Genomic DNA, 24190 nt, shown 5'->3' with positions numbered 1-24190 from the left:
ATAAAAAATTGGCACAAGCCAGGGGAGTGGCAGTACCATCATGTTAGGGAGCTGGCACCCCTCTCCCCAGGGACACAGGGGTAGCCAACCCTTGGGCCAGGCACCCCGTAGCCTGACTCCCACCTCCTGCCATGCTGCTGCCCAAGGGGCCAGACAAGCCCCAGCTCCCAGAGGCAGGTTGTGGCCAGGGCCCACAGCACTCCAGCATGCTTCCTTGGCTGCGGAGCTGTGGGAATGATCTTGCCCCCAGTGGAAGTGCCTGGCCACGGGGCTCGCAAACGTGACAGACCTGTCACTTTGACCCCCCCAAAACGAGCACCCTGCTACTCTCCTGCAATGCCCCAAATGCACTGGATGTGCACAGTGGTCACACGTACATGGCTGCAGTTCATACTGTGTAAGGGCTGGTATCATTGGGAGAAAAAAGCGCAGCTAATCCAAGATCGGGAAACACTGGGTTGCAAACCAGAGCAGAAGCACCATCACCACTATGTGAGCGGCATTTGCCCACCATACTAGAGACCGTGGCTACGTGTCCCCTTGCCCCCTACCAGGCTGCACACACCCCGCAGTCACAGCAGCAGCGGTCACACAAACACCATATGGAATTTTTGGTGAAATCCTACCAAATTCAGGTGAGAGCTGGAGCTGCGCAGCCTGCTCTGAGGACAATGTCCAGAGCTGAAGGAGGCAGCACAGCCATCCTCAATTTTGGTCACCACGGCTGCGGAGAAGCGCGGACACCAGATTTGCCACTGTACCTCAGAAGTGCTGACTGTCGTTCAGTGGCTGCAGCCACAGGCAGGGCCACCCCCGCCAGCACAGCCCTGCCTCCTTGCTCAGGTTCTCACTCCTAAGCCTGGGTTTAAAGGAACCTTGCAGAAACCCAGGATCCTCCACTCCATCATCCACAGTGTCTCTGGGTACTGAAAAACAGGTACCAGTACGGCTGTCATGTTAGTCTGCAGGTTTATTGTGGAGTAGGTTTGCCTTAAGAGTACAGAAGAGAAAAAAGCTGATCAAATTCCAGAGCAGCAGTGGACATGTGCCTCACCAGGGACACTATAAACCAGGCAGGCAACACACAACCGATAAATATTCCAAACACAAGTCACAAGCTTTGGGCCTTTCTGCAAAATCACTGCAGGGCAACATTTGTGTCACGCCCCCGCCCCCCCACTTTCCTGTTGCAGTGACGGTGGAATTTAATGGACATCGCCAGAACATCAATCATTGCAGGCGGCAGACGGAACGCTCATCCCCATCACTGACTGTCCAGGCAGACACCAAGCACCACAGCAGTTAGGACAAGGCATCAAGGCCAGACAATGCTGCAGCATGACAGCACGTTCAGAGCCTGGACTACTTACTCATACACCGAAAAAGCTCCATGAAGTCATTGTTAACAGGAAACCTGTTTTTTGAAAATCATAGGTTACTTAAGGTGTAACTGAAGTTAATCTTGTAATTTTTTTTTTTCCCATTTAAGATGCTCTGCTGTGGTTTACATGCTGGGAGCAAACTGTCATGACAGATACCACAAGAAGTCCAAACAGGCCTCACGTTCCATTTTAGTGCTTGTTTACTGCCAAAACCGGCTTTTATTTCTGCTAGATATCCCACTGCAGTAAAAAAATGTTTGCTTTTATCTCCTCCGTCTACCTGTTCGTTTGGTCACAGTCTAACACTATTTCCAGTCTTTTGCTGTGATCTGTGTCAACGAAGTGCCTTATCATGCAATTCTTGACTACAGAATGAGGACAAACACAGAGTTTGACATACCTGTACACAAATAATGAATCCTGCAGGTGTGTATTTGCTGTAAGAAATTAGCAATCCCATCTCTGGGATCTGGGCTGCTTTAAAACCATACCCATTTCTGTGAGGCAGGTTAGAATTGCTGAGGTCAGCTGTGAGAATCTTTCACACTGAGGAGGAAAGTTTGAGTGAGCTGCAGAAAGACTAAGAACAGCTTTGCTTTGCCTCTCAAACACATTATCCTAAGGTCTGTCAGAAAGTAGGTCAGAAGACATTACATCTTCCCTCAAAAAAGGAAAACATGCCTTGAGACATTTTAAGAAGTTTTTGTTATGTTAATAGCCTGAACAACTAAAAAATGCAACAAGCGAAAGTAGCAATCGTCAAGTAATTAATGATTTCTGTTACGTTTAGAGGTTTCTGCAGATGTTTGTTTAAAAGATGTCAGTGTTTTGAATAGAAGCTTGTCCTTAAATTTTTGGGCATCTGGTATCACAACTAGTCACGGACCAGAGAGTAAGCTTTGCAGAATAATTAGATCAAGGAGAAAAATGAATGCCCACTAGATATAATAAAGGCATAAAAAGGGCATATGCAAATTTTTAGGCATCTGCAGACAGAGATGGATTTTAAATTCTATTTCAAAGAAAGCAGAAACTGATCCTTTCACCAAAGGCCATTGAACAATAGATGTGAAAAGTGACTAGTTTGAGAAGACACCGATATTAGTCATTCCCATTTTAGAAATTTTTCATCCACATTACATGGCACACAGCTAAAATTACCCAAATGTTAACAGAAGCAGCAGGGTTACTACAGAGAAGTTTTAGTTAAAAATACACATTTTATTTCAATGTGCCAATAAAAAAGTCCCACATTTTCATATCACAGGAAGTTAATTCATACAATAAAAAGAGACCTGTGCTAGTCTATTGGTGTGACTAACTTAGAAGACCCAGATCATGCCAAATTTTAGTTGATATACTCTTCTATCTACATTCTTACATTTACAAAGACACCACAAAATCCCTTATAATAATGTAAGCAAAATAACTTTCTTCCTAAAAGATTAACTTCATAACTTTAATCCATTCTTTCAGGACTTGCACTTCTTTGAGGGCTTCCTGATGGTGAACGACTGTAAGGAAAAGAATCCACGGTTAACATTTCAGTAGTCATTTGGGCTTCACAAATACAGGAAAAAGCAACAGGAGGATACCTAGACTACTCTGGCACCCTTTAAGCACTGGTTTTTAATAAAATAACCAATCACTATTGACAAAGTTAATGGGTTGATGACTTAATGTTAGAGAGAATACATTTATTTTTTTTTACTTTCATATTTTTGCATTTCTCTACTGTTATTTTTATAATACAATTTAAATGTGAACATTGTAAAGTCATCTAAAGGGTACTACTAATAGCGACCTTCAGGGAGGCAGGATACTTCTTCACTGCTCTGATACAGCAGCTTGTCAAACCTATCATGGTGATTAGTCAGCATTTATGAGCATTTATTCAAGCCCTTTGCGATTGTTTGTGGGACTAGACTACAAGCAGCCATGTTTTTAAGTGAAGCAAACCTAAGTGTAGAAGTTCTAAAAGTATGTAAAAAAAAAAAAAAAAAAAAGAAGAGAGAAAAAGAAACAACTTGCAGGGCAGAAAGATCACCAAAGCAAGGGACACATCCTGGCAGGTCTACAGCTATTCTTACTGGGATATATCCTCAATACTGTAGTTGTAAAAATGAGCTACTAAAAGAACTCAAGCTAGGGAAAAAGTGCTGCTGATTCTGTCACTACACATATATGTATATGCACAGAGAGACAATTATTTACCAATTTATTGGGAAAAAAATTAATCTGAGTAACAGCAGTAAATACAACAGGCTCAATCTTCCATTCCTGACTGCTACGCCAGCTTACTCCACTCTATCTTCCCCAACCTCACAGTAGCTTTTAATGAGACTCAAAGCTGATGCCCACATTTATTCTGTGCTTTAAGCTCACCAGTAGAAAGTCTCTGTGCAATAAAACTGTTAGTGAACTGAAATGAACACAGAAGCAAAGGCAAGACATAACACTGCTATGTAACCAGTATCAAGAGGAATTATTACCACATCTATATTACAATATATAAACCCACGTTATTTCTGCCCAAGAGATCTCAGCAAAATACCTTTCCAGTATTTTCCTACAAGCAGCAGTCAAACTCCTCAGCAGAGATCACTGCAGATACTAAAATGCCAGCTCTACGGAGTCAACGTTATTAGTAGGGAGATCAACATACCTTCTCTTTGGAGATGGTGATCGGGACTTTGACCGACTGTCAAAACAGAATATCATCAATGCAGCTTAAAGGTCAAACAGAACTTTTATATTCAAAAAAATAAGCATCTTAGACAGCAATGGAATTATTATGGGAATCTAGCCAGAGGCTCTTTAAAACGGCAAAGTTTTCAAATCAACTTTTACTCTGATGGGGCTTCTCAATTCATTTAGCATGATTAATTTTAAGCCACTGTCTTCAGCAGAGAAAACAGGAAAACAAGGGGTTAGTACCAAGGTGAGGCTTTGAGAAAAGAGACATCATCACAGATTCCTGCTGTTTTATCAGCAGCATTAATAAAGCTGAAGCCCTTTATGTGATGGATAGAAAAATTTAACAGAATTTAACTTCCCCCATCCCTGGAAGTGTTTAAGACCAGGCTGGATGAGGCTTTGGCCAATGTGGTCTAGCGAAGGTCTGCAGCAGGGGGGTTGGAACTAGATGATCTTTAAGGTCCCTTCCAGCCCAAACCATTCTATGGTTCCATGAACTGAGCGCAGACACAAAAAAATCAGTACTACGTTGGAAACTACAGAGTTAATGAAAACAAAGAGATGGGTAAGGAACATATTCCAAATAGCTGCAGAGGAAATTTTATAATGTCAGTCATATCGCAAACAGATTAGCTGGGCACCCATGTTTCGGGGATTTTTTTTCTCAAGGACCAGGCTCTGTTAATCATGCAAACCTAACAGTGAATTCTGGACACTACTGCAGGCTTTGTCTCTGTATGCTTACCTCTTAGCCGGCGAGCCAGATTTTGATCTGCCATGAGACCTAGACCTACAAGAAGAAGAAAAAACACAGCTCAGCAGGGAAGCTGGTAGCGTGCATGTTCCCACATTCGAGGCAGCAAGATTCACACTAAATGTACAGGAGCTGTCACAGTGAACAGATAGAATCCTGCAAGTTTCCAGGGCTTTTTTCACTAAGTTTCAGAAGAAAGCTTTTTAAATGGACACTGCACATTGCTCTGTACTTCAGTCCCTGCCTGATGACTGGTCTTTACTGATGCAGGTAGCAGGAATACATGAACCCAAATCCTGACCAGTATTTTCACAAAGCTAATAAAAAATCATCCTGTAAACTTGCAAGTTTTATTAGGCTTGAGTGATCTACCACTGTAGTTGAAACTGGCTGCAGGCAGCATGCTCCTACAAATTTCTTCTGAGTGCGCTTCATCTGATATATGCACTTGCTCAAAATATTTTTTTCTGAACTTGACCCTTGGGAAAAGACTGTCGAGAATTTCAGTCTTTGAGGTAAGAGTGCTGCACCATAAGAACACAAATACTGCCTAAAAGAATAACTGAAATTTTTAGGTTCCCAAAGGAAGTGTTCTACTTTCCGCATCCAAGGCTTTCCACAACTTCCAGATGTACGCTGTGATGCTGTCAAACCAGCAAACGTCATGTAATACTTATTCAGTCTGTCTTCCTTACGAATTGACTGTCTCTGGGTGCTACACATTCCTTTGATTCTTCTGTAAGGAAGTCATCCTTCAATTGCCTCATGTGGAAGTTTAACAGTGACTTCATCAGAGTTAATCACCAATATTGTGCCACTTCTCTGTACTTGTACACCTGTAATTTCCTCTGCCTCAGTCACTTAATCTCTGCTTACAGTGAAAGGTGTCACACAACAGAGTCTAGAAATTTCACTAATAGCATCCTTTACACTGCAGAAAACCAGCCTAGTACTAAAAAAATAAAGCAATGGTAGTAAAATAGAGATTTGTTTTTCTCTTTGGGAGCCTGTTAACTGTAGCCATTTTCTGCTCTTCACCAGCAGTGAAAAGTGGTGAGCCATGATTAAATACCAGTTGTTCCAACATGACTAAAATTCAACATATTTTAGCAATGGGTAGAGAAAGTTTACCTGATCAGTGAAAGGCATTGCTCTACTGCCTCAGGGAATTTCCCTTCTCTTTTTACTAGCTTCTGGACTGTTTCTGTGAGTTTCTGCCCTTAAAGCCATCTTCCGGTCTTCCTCGCTCCATTCCCTAAAACCTCCTGTCATTGATTGCTGTTCCACTCAGAAAATGCCATCACCACCTTTCAGCACTAAATCTCCCATCTTCAGCTGTAGGCTTTCCCACTTACTCCCTTCAGCTAAAGCTTCCCTTTATTTTTTTGTGTTTCTTCACAGTTGGACTATTAAGTTACTTATTTCAAAAAGTAGCCATCAAACCAGAACAGCAGGCCTGGGAATGGGCTGGGGCAAGAGCAGTACCATCTCCGTCAGCACAGAACTTCAATTTACTCTTGTTTTCCTATGACAGCTTGCTGAGGACATCCAATCAACCTATGTCAGCCATGCTGCCTGGACAAGGCTGCACAAAGCACAAGCTGCATTCACTTACTATGGAAGGATTAAACTACAACTTAAGAGAACGAATGACATCCTGTGTTCCTTTAAAATTTGATCATCACTCTTACAGCACATTTGTTGGTACAAAATAACTCCAACAGCTGTTTATCTCAAATTAATTCACCTCCTGCAGACTGACACTTTGTTATTCGACAGAGCTGGAAACAACTGTAACACTCACGGCGCTAGCAAGCCGTTCATGACTTGCCCGGCTATGTGCATCAATGCTTTAGCACACTACAGGAAGAGCATCATGATTTCTCTGACAAATAATGGGAAGAATCCACAATCTCGTGTGTGCTACACAAAGAAAAAGAAAAAAAAACCTCTTCAGATTAATTTTAAATTTGTTTGCTACATTAGCTGTTAATGCCACCTGATCAAAACAGTACTTGTGATGACTACTGGGACCTGGGTATCAGTGATATGTAAAACAATAAAAAGAGAAAGAACAATCCTCTGTGCTGCTTTTTAAAACCCCTAAGTTAGTGGAGAAAAAACACAGCTTTTTCTGAAAATGTTAACAGCTGTTAGAAAGCTTAAACAGACCTTTCAGCAATTTTAATAAGTATCTGCAGTCACAGAAGAGATCTTACCTGCTTCGGGGCCACGTAACAGATCTGGATCTAGACCTGGATCTTGATCTAGACCTGAAATAAAAAGTTAGGACAAATTAAAACAGAATCAAAGAAGTAAACTCAACCATAAGTGATGACAATGACAGTACTACTTAGATCATCGTCTACATGTCGAACTTAAAACCTACATAATCATTAGACGTTTCAGACATCAAAATTCATGATATGCAGCTGTGTAAGGTCTCAAAACTAATCGTATTACCATGAATGTAAATTCAACTAGGATTATTAGAAACATTTTAAAGCATGCTTAAGTTTGATTTCTAGAGATCAACACCTTCCAAAGTCTACTATCCAGTACCTTTTTGAATCCCTTAACTAAAACGAAAAACAACAACAAAAACAAAGCACACAACGTATTAAAAATTACTACTAATTACCTTGATCTCTTCAAGGAACCCGATCGGGACCGGCGGGGAGACACAGACCTAGACCTACGAGGAGAAACAGACCGGGACCTACGATAGGAAGCTGACCTGGACCTGAAAAGAAGTCAATTAAAGAGTTGTACAAGTGTAGCTTTTTCTAAGCAAAAGCAGCAAACAGGAATAAAAACCAAACTTAAGCATACCTCCTACCACGACTCCGACTGTGTGACCGAGAATACCTTCTTCCTCGGGACCTCGAGCGGGATCTAGACCGGGACCTGGTTTTAGGTTAGAGAAAACAGGTATCAGGAAACAGCTGCAGCAATCGGTGCATGTGAGGCCCTGCTGAAGTCAAAACTTTCAGACAACTAAAGAACTAGCATCTGTCAGTTGGAAAAAAATCTCTGGGCCTACTTGTCTTGAGCATTTTACTACCTAGAAAAATGTTAAAAGCTGAATTACATTGCAGAATTACATTAGAATAGAAAACACTGTAATGCGTATTTAAAATAAACCTTGCAAGTTTGCAGGTCGACCCTCTTTGGCCCAAGGTCTAGCAGATCTAGACGATCTAGAAGTATCTATAGCCGATCGCTGCATCTAGGTGTTCTCTTCAATCTAACGACGATCAAACTGACAGCCCAATGAGCCAGGGTGAGGCTTGATTGACGCAAGAAGATTTTTCTAGGTGGGAATGTGGTCAATCTGGTGTTCCTCTTTCTAAACCGGAGGGGGGCCCCAATTGAAAGCCAAATTTACTGTTACGGCGATCACCGTCTCAAATTTTCTGCCCTTAAAGAATAAGGTGAAGCTACGTGTAGATGGCTCGAGGGGATCTGGCCTCTTATGCTGATCACCTCAAGGTCTAGGAGGATCTTAAGTGTCGGATTTGCAAGGCGCCTCAGCATGAAATCTTAAGGCTCGTGACATTCTGAATCAAGGCGACTGACTCAAACGAAGAAACCTGAAAGGTTTTGACCAGGTTGATTATTAAGATATTAACATTTGATAGAAATAGCAACAAATTGTAATATACACCTATACATTTATTCTAGCGTTAAAGTTTAAAGAAAACTGGTGTAACATTCTGTTCTTTGCTAACAAGAGCTACACAAAAGCGAACCGGCGAAGCAACCCAGCCACTCTGGCCCCACACGTACCTGCTCCTCCTTCGACGACTATAGCGGTGACAATCATAAGCATAGTGGCCTTTCTCACCACACTCATAGCATCTGTCATTGGGGTCAAAGGGGCGCCGTGCAGGCGGCCTGTCGTAACGGGAGCGACGAGGCATCCCCGTTGACACTTCCACTCTAACCCTGGAGCCACATATCACCCTGCAACAAGTCCATGATAGCTCTAAGTTAATCATCACTGTTTAAAGTAGAATTACAAAAAGGAGAACCACCAGAGAGAAAACCCTGATTGTCTCTCTGGCCTTAAACCGGCTGTAGCTCCTGCAAACATTTAAAATGCACACGTACTTCCCATCAAGTCCACGGACAGCATCTTCAGCATCCCTCGGGTCTTCAAACTCCACGAAGGCAAACCCCGGCGGGTTCCTCGCGATCCAGACGGTTCTCAGGGGCCCGTAGTAGCTAAAGGCTCTCTCCAGCTCGCCTTTTCCCGCGCCCGTGCCCAGGTTCCCCACGTACACCTTGGTCTCTGCCGGGAGCGAAGGCGGTGTCAGCACTGGAGCAAAAGCGGGCTCGCGCGGAAGCGGCACCCCCGCCCCGCCCCCCCGTCGGGCGCCATCTTGTTCGCGAGGCCCGCTCCCGCCTTCACCATAAGAAGCGGCACGCGCGGGCGCACCCCCTCCCCCATGGCCGCTGACGCAAAATGGCGGCGGCGACAACGGCAGCAACGGCCGCCTCGCCTTCCTTCCCCCTCACTGGCCGCTCCGCTCCCCGCGGTAATGAGCCCTTCACGCGCACCTCCCTCACCCTCCCCTCTCGCAGCTGCCCGCCACTCGCGACACCCCGGGAACTCACCGCCTCCATAGCGGCCGTAACGCGACATCCTAACGGCTCCGCCAACCGCCTCTCCTCGCGCACGCGCCGCCGCCGCCCGCGCCTGCCACCTGCCCTCCCCTCCCTCCTCCCCCAGGCGGCGCGGAGCTGCGGCGTGACAGCGGCGCGCATGCGCGCGGGGTGTGGCGCGCGCCAGGGGGCAGGGCGGACAGCGGGGCGCCGGTTGCCAGGGCGACGGCGGGGTGCGGCCGACGGCACTGAGGGGGACGGAGGCGCTCTTGCGGCGGTCGCCGCATCGGGGGTCGCCCGGTTACCGCTGCGCCACTGGAGGAGCTTCTGGCAGCGGTGGGGCCCCTTGGTGTGCGAACAGGACCGCGGCGGGAAGCCGCTTCCGGAGCGGAGGCCAGCAGCGCCTGAGAAGCACCGTTCGTCGGGGCCTGCGAGGGAAGCGCTTCAGGCTTGTGCCGATCGTCCCGAAAGGGCGCTGTAGCCTTGGGAAAGCGGTGCGGCAATACCGGAAGAGCGGTTCTCACCAGAAAAGCAGCTTTAGTCTCCCCAGTTGCGTATTTACGACTTGATCCACTCCAGGAGCTTCCTCTAGTACAGTTACTTGAGTTGGAAGAGTTACACCTCTTTGTGGCCGTGATTACGGTTAAATGTATGGTGGGAGAGCTGTAGTAACTGCCCACGATACCCGTATCTATAAGATACGGCTTAGATGACAGGATAAAAAAACACTTGAGGGCTTCGTGATTCAGAACAATTGAATAACTGCACTGGCAACAAGGGGGGGGGGGGGCGGGGAAATGAGTAGGGACTGAGACCAGCAGAAATTAAAACCGAGGATGTTGGGAGTATTTTACTCAAAAAGGACTTTGAACAAACTGGCGTCCAGTCTGTAATCCAGAAGGGGACCAGTTAGGAAGCTATTTACACTGTAAACAGCTAAAATACATTATGCATATAAATGCGTAAAACCAAACCATGTTCCTTCTTTCCACCACTTTTCTTTCAAACAGAAGCTAAGATTTCCCATTGTGTTGCTTGCTCTTATAGTAAAAACAATTAGATTTGCTAATCCTCACTTTCTAATAAACAAGCTATAACTGAAAGAAAACAGCTGAATATAGTAGCATAAGCCATTCATAATTAATCCCCATAGTACTGTGGAAGTTGAATTGAAACTTCACCCTCTCCCCACCAAAAAAAATTACCTCAAGCCTGCAAAATAAAAGTATCTCAGTTTATACTCTTAATATTTTTTCTGTTATGCTCACAAAATCATTGCATGCTTGCTTTCACTTAAATTACTGACATGATGGCAGTGAGTTTGCTTCAACCATAAGAAGCTTTTCATTAGTAGTGTTAAAATAGAACAGCTTTCTGAAGGGTATGGAAATCAAGTTTCTTACCTTCACAACTGCACAGGAAAGCTTGTAAACACAACTAAAAACCAGGGAGCAAAAATACCTTATTTTTATGGAGATTGGCACACCATGCGTCTATAGCTATTTAGGCACACAGACTGCTTGAAGTGGCTTGAGCCATGATTTTGTGTACTCAAGTTCGCAATCTCGCAGCACTAACAGCAGCATCAGCAAACCCAACGTAATTTCAGTGAGGCAGAAGGCAGAACACTAGGTGGATTTAAGTGCTATGCACCCCACCTCCTTGTTTTGCAATCTGGCCTCATGTATATAAACCAATATATAATTTATATGCACATGCATATTTATAAAACACTCGAGATCTGAGCGCTTCCCTGCCCCAGAGGCCCCGAATTCCGTGCTTAAAGAGCCCCTAAGCTGCGGCGGGAGGGTGTTCAAACGCAGCAGGAAGCGGCAGTCCCGCCGGGGAGCAAAGGGGGCCGGGCCGCGGCCCGCTCCCAGGCGCCTTCGGCGGGGCCGGGAACCGAGCGGCCGGCGGCCACCGAGTCGGTGAGCGGGGATGCGGGCGCAGGGCCGAGGGGACCCGGGGTCCACGCCTCTCCTGCGCCCGTGGAGCCTGGCTGCTGCAGCGGGGTTGGGGGGGAGGCGGGCGGCTCTTCCTGCCGGGTCCAGGTCGCTGCTTGCACTGTCCGTCCGGCCGCGTGTTGCTGCAGCCGGGAGCAGGCAGGCGTTGAGGAGGGTGGCAGCGCCACGGAGCCCGGAGGGAACAAAGGAGGGAGCTTCCTCTAGCCCTTTGTCCTCCCTGCGCTGCCCCCGTCTCTCCCCAGCCTCTTTCGCGATGGAGATGGAGACGAATGGTTGTGTGGCCCCATGCCGAGACGAGTGGCTCTGCTGTCGTTACCGGTACGGGGAAAAGAGCGGAACAGCACTTTGCAGCTCGCCCTACCGTAGGGGATGAGGATAGAGCCGGGAGAACGCTCATCCCGCTGGCAGCGGAAAAAGGGCTTGGGCGCAAGGGATGTGCCAGTACACTGAGCAAAGGCGGCAAACTAGGGACGCCTAGTTTACCCTAGTTTTTTTCCCTAGCTTTTTTCTAGGGACGGGGATCCCGAAGGTTTTGGAAGAGGGCAGAGCAATAAATGAAATGTTTAATGCAACGGGAAAGCGTTAAGTTAGCAGAGCTAACTAACTAAATCACAGTTAGAGTGATTTTTGAGACTTCACCACCTGCCTTTAAAAACAAGTGAACTGGGTGCGGAATTACAGAACTGCAGCGACATACCGATCATTTGTGTGAATGTTTGCTTTTTTTTTTAAAAAAAAAGGCAAATTGTGCTTAAGACGAATGGAAGATCTTTACCTGGAGGCAAACTCAGTTCTGATGTGAAGGGCAAAGCAAGAGGGTGCATTGATTCTGCTAATTGCTCTGGCTATTTTCTAGGTTCTGGATGTAGGAAATATGAACGACTGGCAGAGGAAAAGCCCTGTAGACTGGGAAACGTATGTGAACAAAATGGTGAAAGTTGCTGCAATTGAGAAACATGAATATGAGGGATGGGTCTTAACAGTTGATCCAGTTTCTGCCAGGTAAATACCAAAATTTTTCTTTCTGTAAAGCTAAGAGAAAGCAGGTTTTTCAAGAAGAGAAAAGATCTCAAGACTAAAGAAAACTTATTTGGAGCAAAAACTGCGTGTTGGGGCTATGTGTCCTGTTTTTTTAATTGGCAAGGTCTAAGAGAAAGCAATATTGTAGTTGATGAGGCCGGTTCACCTAAATCCACTTTAATCTCATTCCAAGGACTGTTAAGTTTGGGGAATGAATAATACCTGGATTAATGCTGACTTTATTGTGGACCCGAGGTTAGCACATGTTTAGTACTACCTTTAATAATATGCCAAGCCCTGCTTCACAAAGACTGCAGGAATGTTTTTTAATACTTTAGGTGTTGAAATCCTTATCCTCTGTCCAGAGTTCTCACAGCGATGCCCTGCTTTCCCCTCCAGCCGGACACGCATGAGGGTGTAGTGGCTGCTTTGGAGAGGAAGCAGGGAAAATCAGCAAGGGCACTGGACAGAAAGTGGTACCACAGATTTCTAGTATCTCTAGTAACTTGAAAACAGGGTCTGAAAGGCAGAACGCAGCAGGGAGCAGGCAGAAATTTGGGTCCTTGCTGGCAGAGCTTTTTCATACCTTTTACTTGTGAGTTTGTCCCACACGAGCACAAGATGGAAGCTAGAAAGTAAAACATTCAGCTTCTGATGTGTTTCAGAAGAATTGGTTGCTGCTTCAACTCTGGAGTAGCTCCAATACTCTAATCTTCTCTTGGAGTTGCGTATCATTTTAGTAGGAAAGGTGTGCGCAGCTGTGAGTGATTCTGGGGAAGGCCCAGGCTAAAACCAAGGCATATTTCATTGCACATTTCCCAAAAAGTCATTACTTTCACTAATGGTGGCAACAGTAGATTAGCAAAGTGCTAGTATCATATCCTGGAATTTTTTTTGCCACAAGAGGAAGAAAATAGTCTCTGATCCTCTTCGTTGATATACGGGGAAGTGATCCAAGAAGTATAGTAAGCTTCCTTCCTACCTGTATTTTAGGACTTCTGGGGTGTAAGTGCCCTTGGGAAAAGACCAGACTGCTACAACATGAGCATGAACCTGCTGTGGTGTGTTCATGAACCTGCTGTGTAACATTCAAGCTATAGTTTTCAGTTAAGAAACTAGCAACACTCATTTTAAAAAAATTATTTTTAATATTTTATTATTAATAATTATTAGTAATTTGTCATTAAAAGGTTCTGATGTTGTTAGCTGCCACCATTGCCTTCAGCATTCAAAGTGCTGAATGTATGAAGGTATCATTGTTTTTGAATGTTAGAAGAATTAAGGTTCTTCACCAAGGTTGAGAATGCTGCACAAAAATGTTTAAATTCACAGCCCTGATTTTAATGTATGCTTTGCTTTTTTTAGAGTAAAGTTCTGCTTGATGGTATCTAGAGTAGTTTCAAATTCAAGGCCAGAAGTTACCCACAAAGCCCCATGTTTTCAGTATTTTAAGGGCATAGCAACGTGCTTTTCAAGAAAAATGCTGGGTACTCAATATTGCCTAAATATCTGGGTTATGCTGATGCTAATTAAAACTCATCCAAGAATCTTGGCCTGTGTTTCTCAGTCTTCAGTTGATTATGGTGACTCATACATCCTTCTTTCCTTGGCAGTATTGTCCTTGCAACATTCCTGGAGAATGAAAAAGTGTCCATATTAGTTGTCTTGGGCCATGCTGTCCAGGAGGTCGAAATACTCAAGGAAGGGGATGATGAAATGAAGCAACGGCTTTCCTACATATTTGCGCCTGAAGAAAGCAAGGCCTACAGCCCAGAGGAACTTGAAAAGAGGAAGAATAACTTAAAGACTTGGCTAGAAACAAACCACATCCCTGTAACAGAGCAAGGTGAATCGGGAAGAACGCTATGTGTGGCGGGGGTGTTAACTATTGACCCACCATATGGCCCAGAAGAGTGCAGCAGCTCCAATGAGATAATTCTGTCTCGGGTTCAAGGCTTGATACAGGGCTATCTTGAAAAACAACAGTGATGTCTGCTGTTTAAACTCATTGTCTTCAGGAATGGGTCTACCTGCCCTATTTTAGGAACTGTCCTGGGTATCAATATTCACTATTTGCAAAAATGTTGGGTTTAGGTACTTTTGTCTGGTTTTTGTACGTTAAGAAAGGGATAAAACAAGCAGTGTAAACTAAAAACACGAAGCATTTTCCATGCACTATTTCTTATTAAAAGCAAGCTATTGGATAATGATGATATATTAAACTGATACATCAGTTTATCGATATTAAGCTGATGTAACAGTATTGTAGAAGATGATATATGGTGTATTTAAACTGTGTTTTCCTCTGCCTTTAAAATTAATTATCTGGTGGTGTAGACATGTTTATTTGAACTGCTTAGCGGATTTTTTATTTTTATTTTTCAGAAAGAGAATTGTGACACTTGGACTTCCCAAACCCAATGAAAAAAACGTTGAGAAAACTTTTTTGGTTTTTCCCCCACAACTGTTTTCCTGTTTTAGAACATGAATTATAATGTAGGTCCAAATTTCTAAAATTATTAGGGAAAGTTAGCAGGCAAATAGCATGTTAAAAAACATTTCCTATCTATATTTGTTATTTTAGAGCAGCGGTGATTGGATGACCTTTGCTCCTTAGAGAGTTTCTTGCAATTCAAGAAGTTTGTATTTCTTAATGCTTTGTTTCTAGTTTATGGCAACATACAATGCAAGAATGTGATTATTCCCGAGATTATTAATCCAGTCAGGAGCCCTTAGAGCTCTCATTTATCTTACTCTATTAATTTGTTCTGTCTTATTATGAGATAGCACCAAAACATGTTAGTGTGCTCAAATGCATTTGAAAAGTCTGTCTAACCCTTGTTAATAAAAGGCACTCCTCATTCCTGCTGTGGTTTATTTAAAATTACTATGGATCAGTCAGTTTCACGCTGATTTTTCTTAAAAATCCTCTACTATGCAAATAATCCTGTGTGTGTGCTTACCTGAAAAGGTTGGTGGATGCCAATGCATGAATGCTGTGGGATAGGGTTCAACCAGTGCCTGAACTCCAGGGCACCCATGGCCAGCTGGGGTGTATCCTGTGTGAGAGCTGGCGTCAGGTCAAGCTCCGCTCAAGAGATTTAAGAAGAGCTTGAGAATGCCTCATTACAAGGAAGGTACCTCCTACCTCCTTGCCAGGGAGTAAGGAGCCTGGTAGGCTGCTTCAGTCTCAGCAGGGCCAGAAGCTGAGTTACGGGTCTCACAGGAGGGATGACAACTGGAACAAGTGGTTCCTGTCTCCTCTGCTCCCTCTTGGCACCACCGTGCCTTCCTCACAGCCAGGCTGAGAGCTGTCGTGGCGGCTGGGGGCAAGCGGTGGTTGCGCCCAAGAGGAGCTTCACCGATGACGTGAGCCCCAGGGGAGGCACACGGCTATGACGGCAACGGACCTGGGACCTGTACAGCAGGCACGACCAGGTTCCCGAGTGGCTTCCACCCGGGACAGGCGGCCCCCACGATCGGCCCTCAACTCGGCCCCGCGCCGCAACGCGCAAGCGCACTCAACCCGCCGCCGTTCTCGCGAGACCTGCGCGCGCCCGAGGAGCGGGATTGTCCCGCCCCGCGTTGCCAAGCGACCAGAGTCCCGCCCCCCGTGCGGCGGTCGGGGCGCGGCGCGCAGTCGCAGCGGCGGTTCCCTCTATAAAAGGGTCGCGCGCGGGGCTCGGCCTGTAGCCGGGAAGATGTCGCGCTACGGGCGTTACGGTATGGGGGATGAGGAGCCGGGGGCAGCGTGGAGCAGGTGGGGGCTGCCATTGGGGGGGGGTGCGGCGGCGTTCGTGCCGCGCCGGGGATGGGAGAAAGTGGCTGTTGCCTCGGACGGACGGCTGTGAGAGAAGATAGGGCCGAGGAGGGAGACGCTGGGGGCCGTGGCTCCGCCGTCGGGCCGCGGGGGCCGTGGCGAAGACTGGGCCCCGATGAGGTTGGGGGAGGGAAAGCGCGGCACCGGCGGGAGCGCACCAAAATGGAGGCGGTGTCAAAGATGGCGGCGCCTGCGGACAGCGGGGGGGAGGGGCGGCCGAGGACCTGCCGCGCGCGGCCTCGTGTCCAGCCCCGCGCCTGCGCGCTGCGGCCGCTGTGTAGGGCCGGGCGCCGGCTCTTACCTGGCGTCCCTCCCGGCAGAGACCAAGGTGTACGTGGGGAACCTGGGCACGGGCGCGGGAAAAGGCGAGCTGGAGAGAGCCTTTAGCTACTACGGGCCCCTGAGAACCGTCTGGATCGCGAGGAACCCGCCGGGGTTTGCCTTCGTGGAGTTTGAAGACCCGAGGGATGCTGAAGATGCTGTGCTCGGCCTCGACGGGAAGTATGTGCATGCCTAAAACCTTAACTGCTCTGGCTGCAGATTCTGACCTCCTAAGTCCACACCAATCATCAATATCTGTTCTGTGTGTAATAAGCACAGGGGAGAAAAGTATTCCTGTGATTAATACATGCTGTGTCTTGCAGGATAATATGTGGCTCCAGGGTTAGAGTGGAAGTGTCAACGGGGATGCCTCGTCGCTCCCGTTACGACAGGCCGCCTGCACGGCGCCCCTTTGACCCCAATGACAGATGCTATGAGTGTGGTGAGAAAGGCCACTATGCTTATGATTGTCACCGCTATAGTCGTCGAAGGAGGAGCAGGTACGTGTGGGGCCAGAGTGGCTGGGTTGCGTCGCCGGTTCGCTTTTGTGTAGCTCTTGTTAGCAAAGAACAGAATGTTACACCAGTTTTAACTCTTAATGTTGTAAGTCAACAGGTGTTTATCAATTTTTTTTTGCTAATACATATAAAATGTTAATATCTTAATAATCAACCTGGTCAAAACCTTTCAGGTTTCTTCGTTTGAGTCAGTCGCCTTGATTCAGAATGTCACGAGCCTTAAGATTTCATGCTGAGGCGCCTTGCAAATCCGACACTTAAGATCCTCCTAGACCTTGAGGTGATCAGCATAAGAGGCCAGATCCCCTCGAGCCATCTACACGTAGCTTCACCTTATTCTTTAAGGGCAGAAAATTTGAGACGGTGATCGCCGTAACAGTAAATTTGGCTTTCAATTGGGGCCCCCCTCCGGTTTAGAAAGAGGAACACCAGATTGACCACATTCCCACCTAGAAAAATCTTCTTGCGTCAATCAAGCCTCACCCTGGCTCATTGGGCTGTCAGTTTGATCGTCGTTAGATTGAAGAGAACACCTAGATGCAGCGATCGGCTATAGATACTTCTAGATCGTCTAGATCTGCTAGACCTTGGGCCAAAGAGGGTCGACCTGCAAACTTGCAAGGTTTATTTTAAATACGCATTACAGTGTTTTCTATTCTAATGTAATTCTGCAATGTAATTCAGCTTTTAACATTTTTCTAGGTAGTAAAATGCTCAAGACAAGTAGGCCCAGAGATTTTTTTCCAACTGACAGATGCTAGTGGTGTGTTTTTGTTGTTTTGTTTTGGGTTTTTTTTTTTTCTTTTTAGTTTTCTGAAATCAGTTTTGACTTCAGCAGGGCCTCACATGCACCCATTGCTGCAGCTGTTTCCTGATACCTGTTTTCTCTAACCTAAAACCAGGTCCCGGTCTAGATCCCGCTCGAGGTCCCGAGGAAGAAGGTATTCTCGGTCACGCAGTCGGAGTCGTGGTAGGAGGTAGGGTTCTGGCTGTTGTGTTTTTCTTCTTTTCCTTACTCCTCTCTACTCCACCCCTTTCTGTAGTCCTTGTGAAAAGTACCTTGCAGTAATTTTGGGCTTTTTTCCCCTTTGTTTTGTAGATCAAGGTCAGCTTCCTACCGCAGGTCCAGATCAATCTCTCCTCGTAGGTATAGATCATTTTCACCCCGCAGATCTCGGTCTGGTTCTTTAAGGAGATCAAGGTATGTGCTTTCTGTTAAGCCCACAACATTGTTGAAAGGGACATAGCTGTTGGAGTTAATGTTTATATTTTGTAGTCCTTGTGTTTGCAGGAACTTTCATGGTGTTACATCCCTGAGAGCTAATCTGAACACTTCTTTTGAAGCTAAAAATTTAAGCATATGATTTTGGAACTGCTGTTTCTGAGCTTTTTTTTTATACTGTATCAAAGTTACAGCCTTGATGTATGGTTAAGGCTTCCTACTTCATCTTCAAGAATACAGGGAGTAATTATGCTTAGTTGATGAAGGCAGTGGGTTTTCTTATGTGGATGGTAGTACTGGCCAAATGTACTGCTGCTTTCTAATAATAAAAGTTACTTCTGCAAAACCAGTAGCTCCACCAAAATTCTGAGGTCAGTATCATAAAAGTCAAAGAATGTTATCTCAGCTGTGTGAATCATGTAGTAGTAGTTGAGCTTTCACTGTTCTTTTTTTTTTCCTAGATCTAGGTCCAGATCACGCTCAAGGTCCCGGTCTGTTGTATGGCCTCGAAGCAGGTAAGATACTTGTTTTAATTCAAACCAATAATAGTTTTGGATTTTTTTTGGTGGGGTTTTTGTGTGTGGTGGGTTTTTTTTCTTCCCCAGAGGAGTTTGGCTGGAACGGGTTGGAAGTTTGTGCAGAATAGCAGTATTTACACTTACACTTTTTTCACAGACTAAAGTATTGATCAATTTCTTGTAATAAACATGAGTTTGTTTTGGTCTGTGGCTACTATAGATAGTTTATGTAGCCATAAACAAAGCAAATGTATGATTTAAGGTTTGTAGAGAGAAGTTTTGAAAACTAGTTAATGCCTATGCATGTGTGCATGACCTTGCGTCCTGCAGAGAATACTGCTTACGTTTTTCTTGGCAGGCTTTTTTGTAAATCCCAGATGCTAGGGAGGAACCAATGAGAAGGTTGCCACTATTGACTGAACTCTTGCTTGCAGCTTTTCAGCTTTGTCAGCTCCAGTTCTGAGAGTTAGCAGTACAGCGATGTAATTTGATCTAAGAACTACATTACATGTGGTAGAAGCCTTGACTCAGAGGTTTGGAAGGCTGAGTGAACAAGGGCCGTGAGTCCTAATGCCACAGGTAGTGTTTTGAAGGACTTCCCTGACGTGTAGCCCCAGTTTTGTGGATCTGGATGTTTTCATGCTGAAATGGAAGTTGAGGAAAATAGGTAAATGCTCCTGCATTATTTTCCTCTATCCTTTGTGGTAAGCCTTAGTTGGAAGAAAGGTGAAAGAATAGAATAAAAATGTGATGGATGTGAGAGCTGATTAAGTTGGAAGAAGTTGTCTTTTCCCCCTTTCTGATGCAAGCCAAGTATTTTTTTAGGGGTCTGCCTGCTACTTGCACACTGAGCCTTTAAGAGGAGGATGATTATTATTACTAGAGCTGTCCTGACTTACTACTCATGCAGGAGATGACTAGCCAGGCTCAAATTGCATGCTGCTGCTGTGGAAGGGTTTGGATACTGCTGATGCTGCTTGGTGACTCTAGTTCTGGGACAGTTGTATTCCTGCATGAAAGACTTGCTACTCAAATGGAGATTTCTGAGGAATTCTGACTTTGCATAGGTCTGCAGTTGCAGTGGTGAGAAGTGGTAGTTCAGGACTGGAGTTACAGAATTGCTGTGAAAACTCTTTTCTGTATTGGCCAGTGCTGGTCCTCTGTTATTACACCAGTACGTAACCAGTGCTGCTTCTAGAGCTTTTGATCTGCAGTCCTGCTTTGTTGCTGTGCCTCCGGGAAGGAGGACTTGCCAGCAGTTCCTGTAGCAAGATGATGCTCTTGTGTGCTGCCTTACTGTACTTACCAAAGGAAGTCATGCTCATGCTACAAATATAAGCTCTGGGTAGTTGTGAGCAACTCCATCTGATGCGATATAGTAACAGAATTCCTGGTTATAGCGTTAGGAACTGACAGATGATGGCTCATCTTACCAGGCAGGTTTCAAAGCGGTGTTTAACTTATTTGTTTAACTCTTTAACAAACTCTGTTTAACTTATGTCACTAGTGTCCATTATAAGTTAATAGGCTCGGTAAAGGTGAATCTTGATTACCCTTTAAAATTAGTCTGAGCAGAAATGAAATAAATGTTTCTTACTTTTTTGGCCAAGTCTATTAAACAACTGGCTGTCTTGAACATCAGAAAGCCCAGTGTTTAGTAACACCATGTCTGAATTCTAACACTCTAGGAGGACAAATATTTTTCTAAATAACAGCAAATACTTGAGTTGGTAAAGTAACATGATAAATGTGGGAGGAAAGTCTCACTGTTTGCGTAGATTTTAATTTGTAAGATGAACTGGGAATCGTTTACATATTAGTAGCCAGATACTGAAAACTGAAATGCTGTTTTTATTGGGATAACTGATGAAAAAGCTATATTATACTTGAATAAAAGTGGCACCAGGAACTTGATCTGACAAATGCATCAGCTCTTCAGCATACATGCTTACCTGTGGCTTATTCCAGGCTCTTAATGTGCTATTAAAAGACTTTGCTAAGATGACACTTGAAACTATTCTTCCATTATGGAAGGGATACTTGCAGGCAGAGGGGGAAAGTCTGTGAGCCTGGTACAAAGTTTTCTGTTTTGTAAAAGTGGTAGCTGAAGCTTTGCTGGGGAGCTTCTTGTGCTTGTGCTCTAGTCTTCTGGTAAGTGGGGTCTCTGGGATAAGATTTAAAATATTCTCCTGAAATGTCACAAGAAAAGCCTGCAGCAACAGAGCTTCCTCCCTGGTTTATGATGCTATGTAGTATGAACTTGCTGTTGCTGGTTTAGCTAACTTTCATTGTACGTGCATGCCACTGGCTGCTTTGCTGAGCTGTATTTTTCTCCTGTTGTAGGTCTGGGTCCCATGGTAGATCTAAATCTGGCTTACCTGCTAAAAGGTGAGCGTATAAATACAAGTTGCACTCAGTATTATTTTTTGGTCATGATTCAAAAATCTCTGCTTGGACCAGTATTTCACTTGCATGTGGAAGAGGTTGTGTTTTTTTGGTGATGTGGGGTTTTTGTTGGTTTTTCAGTTGTGGATTTAAAAATATTTTTCATACATTATTTTTATATATGTTTTTAATGTCTGATTTTTATTGTGGGACATTAGGCAGTTCTTCCAGAAGGATTGTGGATATGTGTTTTTTGTTTAACCCATGACAAAAAAAGTATTTTTGACAGGATTTTGGGGCATATCTTTCCCTACCTTTGTTCTCAACTGTCAGTAGTTCTCAGTCTTCCTGACCCTCCTCTACTTGATTCACTGCTCCTGCTCTGCAGGATTACTGTGATTGTTTTATAGCTGCTTTGAAGCTGTGTGTTGCTCTTTTCCCAAGGGCTCCAGCTTTCAGCAGTTTTCCTTCTCAACTGCAGCTTCTTGCTTAAAGTAACTGGGTATGCTTGCTATCGGCAGCATTAAGGGTGATGTCTTTTAATGTATTTAACAGCATCAAACTATTAAAAACCAGCAAGTTTTTAAATGGTCAAAAATGGTTACTGAGTGTATATAAGTTTACCACATTGATTGTCTTGGTTTGTTGTTTGTTTTTGTTTTTAACAGTCGCTCAAAGTCCAGATCACCATCTCCAAAGAGAAGGTAGGAATATCTTAAAACTGGAGTGTGCCATACAGTTATATAGAACTAGTGTATGGAGTGGTTGCTATAGGAGTTAGCTTATGCAAAGATAAAAGCTTAAAGTTTTTTTACTTGTCTTAACTTGTGAACTAGGAAAAGATGAATTGTTGTGGGCGCTTCCTGCCACTGGTAGTCAGAACTTCATGATAATTATCTCTAAGGTAACCTGCTTTAGTGAAATTTTACAGGACAACAGAAAATGTGGGCAAATGAGAATCAATATCCCAGAGTCATTGAGGAATTTAGAATCTGGGGAAGGAGTGAGTGATGTAAGGTATGGAGCAAACCATGAATACATGGTAGGATTAAATTCCTGCTGGTGGCTCTGCACAGCTGCCAACTTTTGCTATGCACTGTGAAGTAAGAAGCAAGCTTTCCTATGTAACCAGGAATTTATATAGTCTTGAGATGGTCATGGTTTAGGGCTGGCCATGAGGCACTATGTAGGTTATGGCAGAGGAAGAATTCCTTTGCACAGCTGGAGTGCAGGCTCAAGGTCTTGCCTCACAGTTGTAGCTGATGTCTCTTATTTTGCCTGCCCTTTACAAGCTTAAAGCAGTTGTTACTGACAAAGGTGTAAAACATAATACCTTTCTCATTATTCATGAACTGTAGATGAAAAGAACTGGGGGAGGGCTCTTGAGCAGAGGAGACCTGGGGTAGTGTGCATAGTTCCTGTTGGTTTTGCTCTAGGAATTGCTCTTAATCTTTTTCTTTCCATTTCAGTCATTCACCATCAGGAAGCCCTTGAAGGAGTGCAAGTCCTGAAATAATGGATTCAAATTTAAAAAGTTTAAGAAGAAAATTTATTTTGTTTACATTATTATAAGGGATTTTGTGGTGTCTTTATAAACGTAAGGGCTTAGTCCTAGAAGGCTGTTTCTATTGACTAACAATTGGCATGAATCTGGATCTTTTAAAAGTCTTATTAGCAGACTAACGCAAAACTCTTTTGTTGTGTTAATGTTCTGTGATCTGGAAATGTTGGGCTTTTTTTATTGGCGCATTGAAATAAACTGTGCATTTCTAAAGAAGAAATATTTTGTGATAACCCTGCTGTTTCTGTTAATATTTGGGTAGCTGAAGCAGGTCATGTGTTACTATGTCGAAAAGCAGGAGGCAGGCTGCTGCAGGCACTTGTGAACTGAGTGTAGTGCAGCAGCTGGTCAAGGGCTGTCCTGCAGGTTGTGTGCCTGTGGTAGGGCTTGGTTCCTTCAGAGCAGTGATTAGAGTGAGGAGTTACCAGTATCAGCTGTTGTTCTTACTGTTTGGTTGTGAATGTTATAGTTATCTGTACCTTGTGTTTTTATTTGCACCTCCTCAAAGCTCAGTGAAGCTGAAAACCTGTCTGGAGGTGCTTGTTTGTACACTGGATGGCTTGACTTAAAAGTGTTGACAAAGGGCATTAACAGACAAAGGGGGGAAAAAAAACCAACAAGGAATGTGTGAATGCTGGTCTTGTCTGTCCTGTTATTTAAAGGACCAATGAACTTCTCACCTGAAGGTATTTGGAATACTTCTGGAATGTAAATTATTGAAGTAAATATTTTTAGAAATCTTGTTTTATGTCCTGCTTGTCCAAATAGTACTACTTCTTTGTGATACATATGGTAAAATGGTAGTTCTGGTGCAGAAGACAATACATTTAGATACCCTTTTTAAGAAATTAAGCAAGAACCTGCAAGTCAAGAGCTCATGTCACATCTCCTCTGGCAGTGAGGTGTAACCAGTGAACTCGCTGCTGTCCTGCTCAGTTGTTGCTTTGGGAAATGACCGTAGCTGCCTGTGTACAGGTGGTCCCTATCTCATGACAGATTGGTTACTGAAGGAGTTAATACAAGCATGACAAACTAGTGCAAGGTATTTGTCTTTGCAGCTGATAATGGCTATTATCAGACTAGTAAGGAAAGGGGAGTACCAGATGATTTTGACTTAAGTCTTCTTTGCAGAAGGATGTTCTGACCTGTATTGCTGTCTCTTACAGGCCAGGGAGGAACAGGAATTCTATCAGCAGTGGTTGATGCTCTACTGTTAAGAGTAGAGCACTGCAGCTGGGCATGGGCACCCAACCCCAGGTTTTCAGATGAACTTTGGTCATTGTTGCTTTACACAATGTCCAAGTATTAAAAGAATGATAATGAACTGCTATACATGACTTCACAAAGACTCTTCATTTGTACTACAACATGTATTTGTCTTGTCCCTCCTCTCCTCTCTCTTCCCCATGTTTGTACATTT

At 44.5% G+C, this 24190-nt stretch overlaps 4 protein-coding genes across 9 annotated transcripts in view; 3 read left to right on the top strand and 1 right to left on the bottom strand.

Moving 5' to 3' along the window:
- GALM (galactose mutarotase) overlaps positions 1–3041 on the top strand; it is a 30743-nt gene extending 27702 nt beyond the window's left edge. For all 3 annotated transcript variants that reach the window (XM_075749589.1, XM_075749588.1, XM_075749587.1), the window contains one exon: positions 2859–3041. The gene's annotated coding sequence lies outside the window, so the exon portion shown is untranslated. The remainder of the gene's footprint in view (positions 1–2858) is intronic.
- On the bottom strand, positions 953–9604 carry LOC104637221 (serine/arginine-rich splicing factor 7). 2 transcript variants are annotated; one of them, XR_012834766.1, is made up of 9 exons: positions 9454–9604; positions 8947–9127; positions 8623–8799; positions 7666–7740; positions 7475–7576; positions 7053–7106; positions 4825–4869; positions 3937–4083; positions 953–2896 (listed from the first exon to the last, which is right to left on the bottom strand). XR_012834766.1 is itself a non-coding variant. In XM_075749590.1 (9 exons), exons 1-9 carry the CDS (start codon positions 9479–9481, stop codon positions 2842–2844), a joined length of 753 nt encoding a protein of 250 aa, XP_075605705.1. In that variant the 5' UTR covers positions 9482–9603; the 3' UTR covers positions 953–2841. The 2 variants fall into 2 exon arrangements, 1 of the variants encoding a protein (XP_075605705.1); XM_075749590.1 differs by having other exon boundaries at positions 4048–4083; positions 9454–9603.
- Positions 9605–11214: 1610 nt separating this feature from the next.
- GEMIN6 (gem nuclear organelle associated protein 6) lies at positions 11215–15288 on the top strand. 2 transcript variants are annotated; one of them, XM_075749593.1, is made up of 3 exons: positions 11215–11369; positions 12262–12407; positions 14039–15288. In XM_075749593.1, exons 2-3 carry the CDS (start codon positions 12280–12282, stop codon positions 14412–14414), a joined length of 504 nt encoding a protein of 167 aa, XP_075605708.1. In that variant the 5' UTR covers positions 11215–11369; positions 12262–12279; the 3' UTR covers positions 14415–15288. The 2 variants fall into 2 exon arrangements, with proteins under 2 accessions (XP_075605708.1, XP_075605707.1); XM_075749592.1 differs by lacking the exon at positions 11215–11369 and adding an exon at positions 11426–11723.
- A 732-nt stretch (positions 15289–16020) lies between these two features.
- Positions 16021–22990, top strand: LOC104639703 (serine/arginine-rich splicing factor 7-like). Of its 2 annotated transcripts, XM_075749578.1 has the most exons (9): positions 16021–16148; positions 16566–16746; positions 16890–17066; positions 17987–18061; positions 18184–18285; positions 18768–18821; positions 21168–21212; positions 21878–21913; positions 22679–22990. In XM_075749578.1, the coding sequence occupies exons 1-9, from the start codon at positions 16127–16129 to the stop codon at positions 22701–22703; spliced, it is 717 nt and encodes a 238-aa protein (XP_075605693.1). In that variant the 5' UTR covers positions 16021–16126; the 3' UTR covers positions 22704–22990. The 2 variants fall into 2 exon arrangements, with proteins under 2 accessions (XP_075605693.1, XP_075605694.1); XM_075749579.1 differs by lacking the exon at positions 21168–21212.
- The last annotated feature ends 1200 nt before the right edge of the window (positions 22991–24190 follow it).

Source organism: Balearica regulorum, chromosome 3, assembly GCF_011004875.1.
Source record: "Balearica regulorum gibbericeps isolate bBalReg1 chromosome 3, bBalReg1.pri, whole genome shotgun sequence".
Classification (NCBI taxonomy): domain Eukaryota; kingdom Metazoa; phylum Chordata; class Aves; order Gruiformes; family Gruidae; genus Balearica; species Balearica regulorum.
Note: the sequence above shows the minus strand (reverse complement) of the source record. Positions and strands in the feature narration are given on the sequence as shown.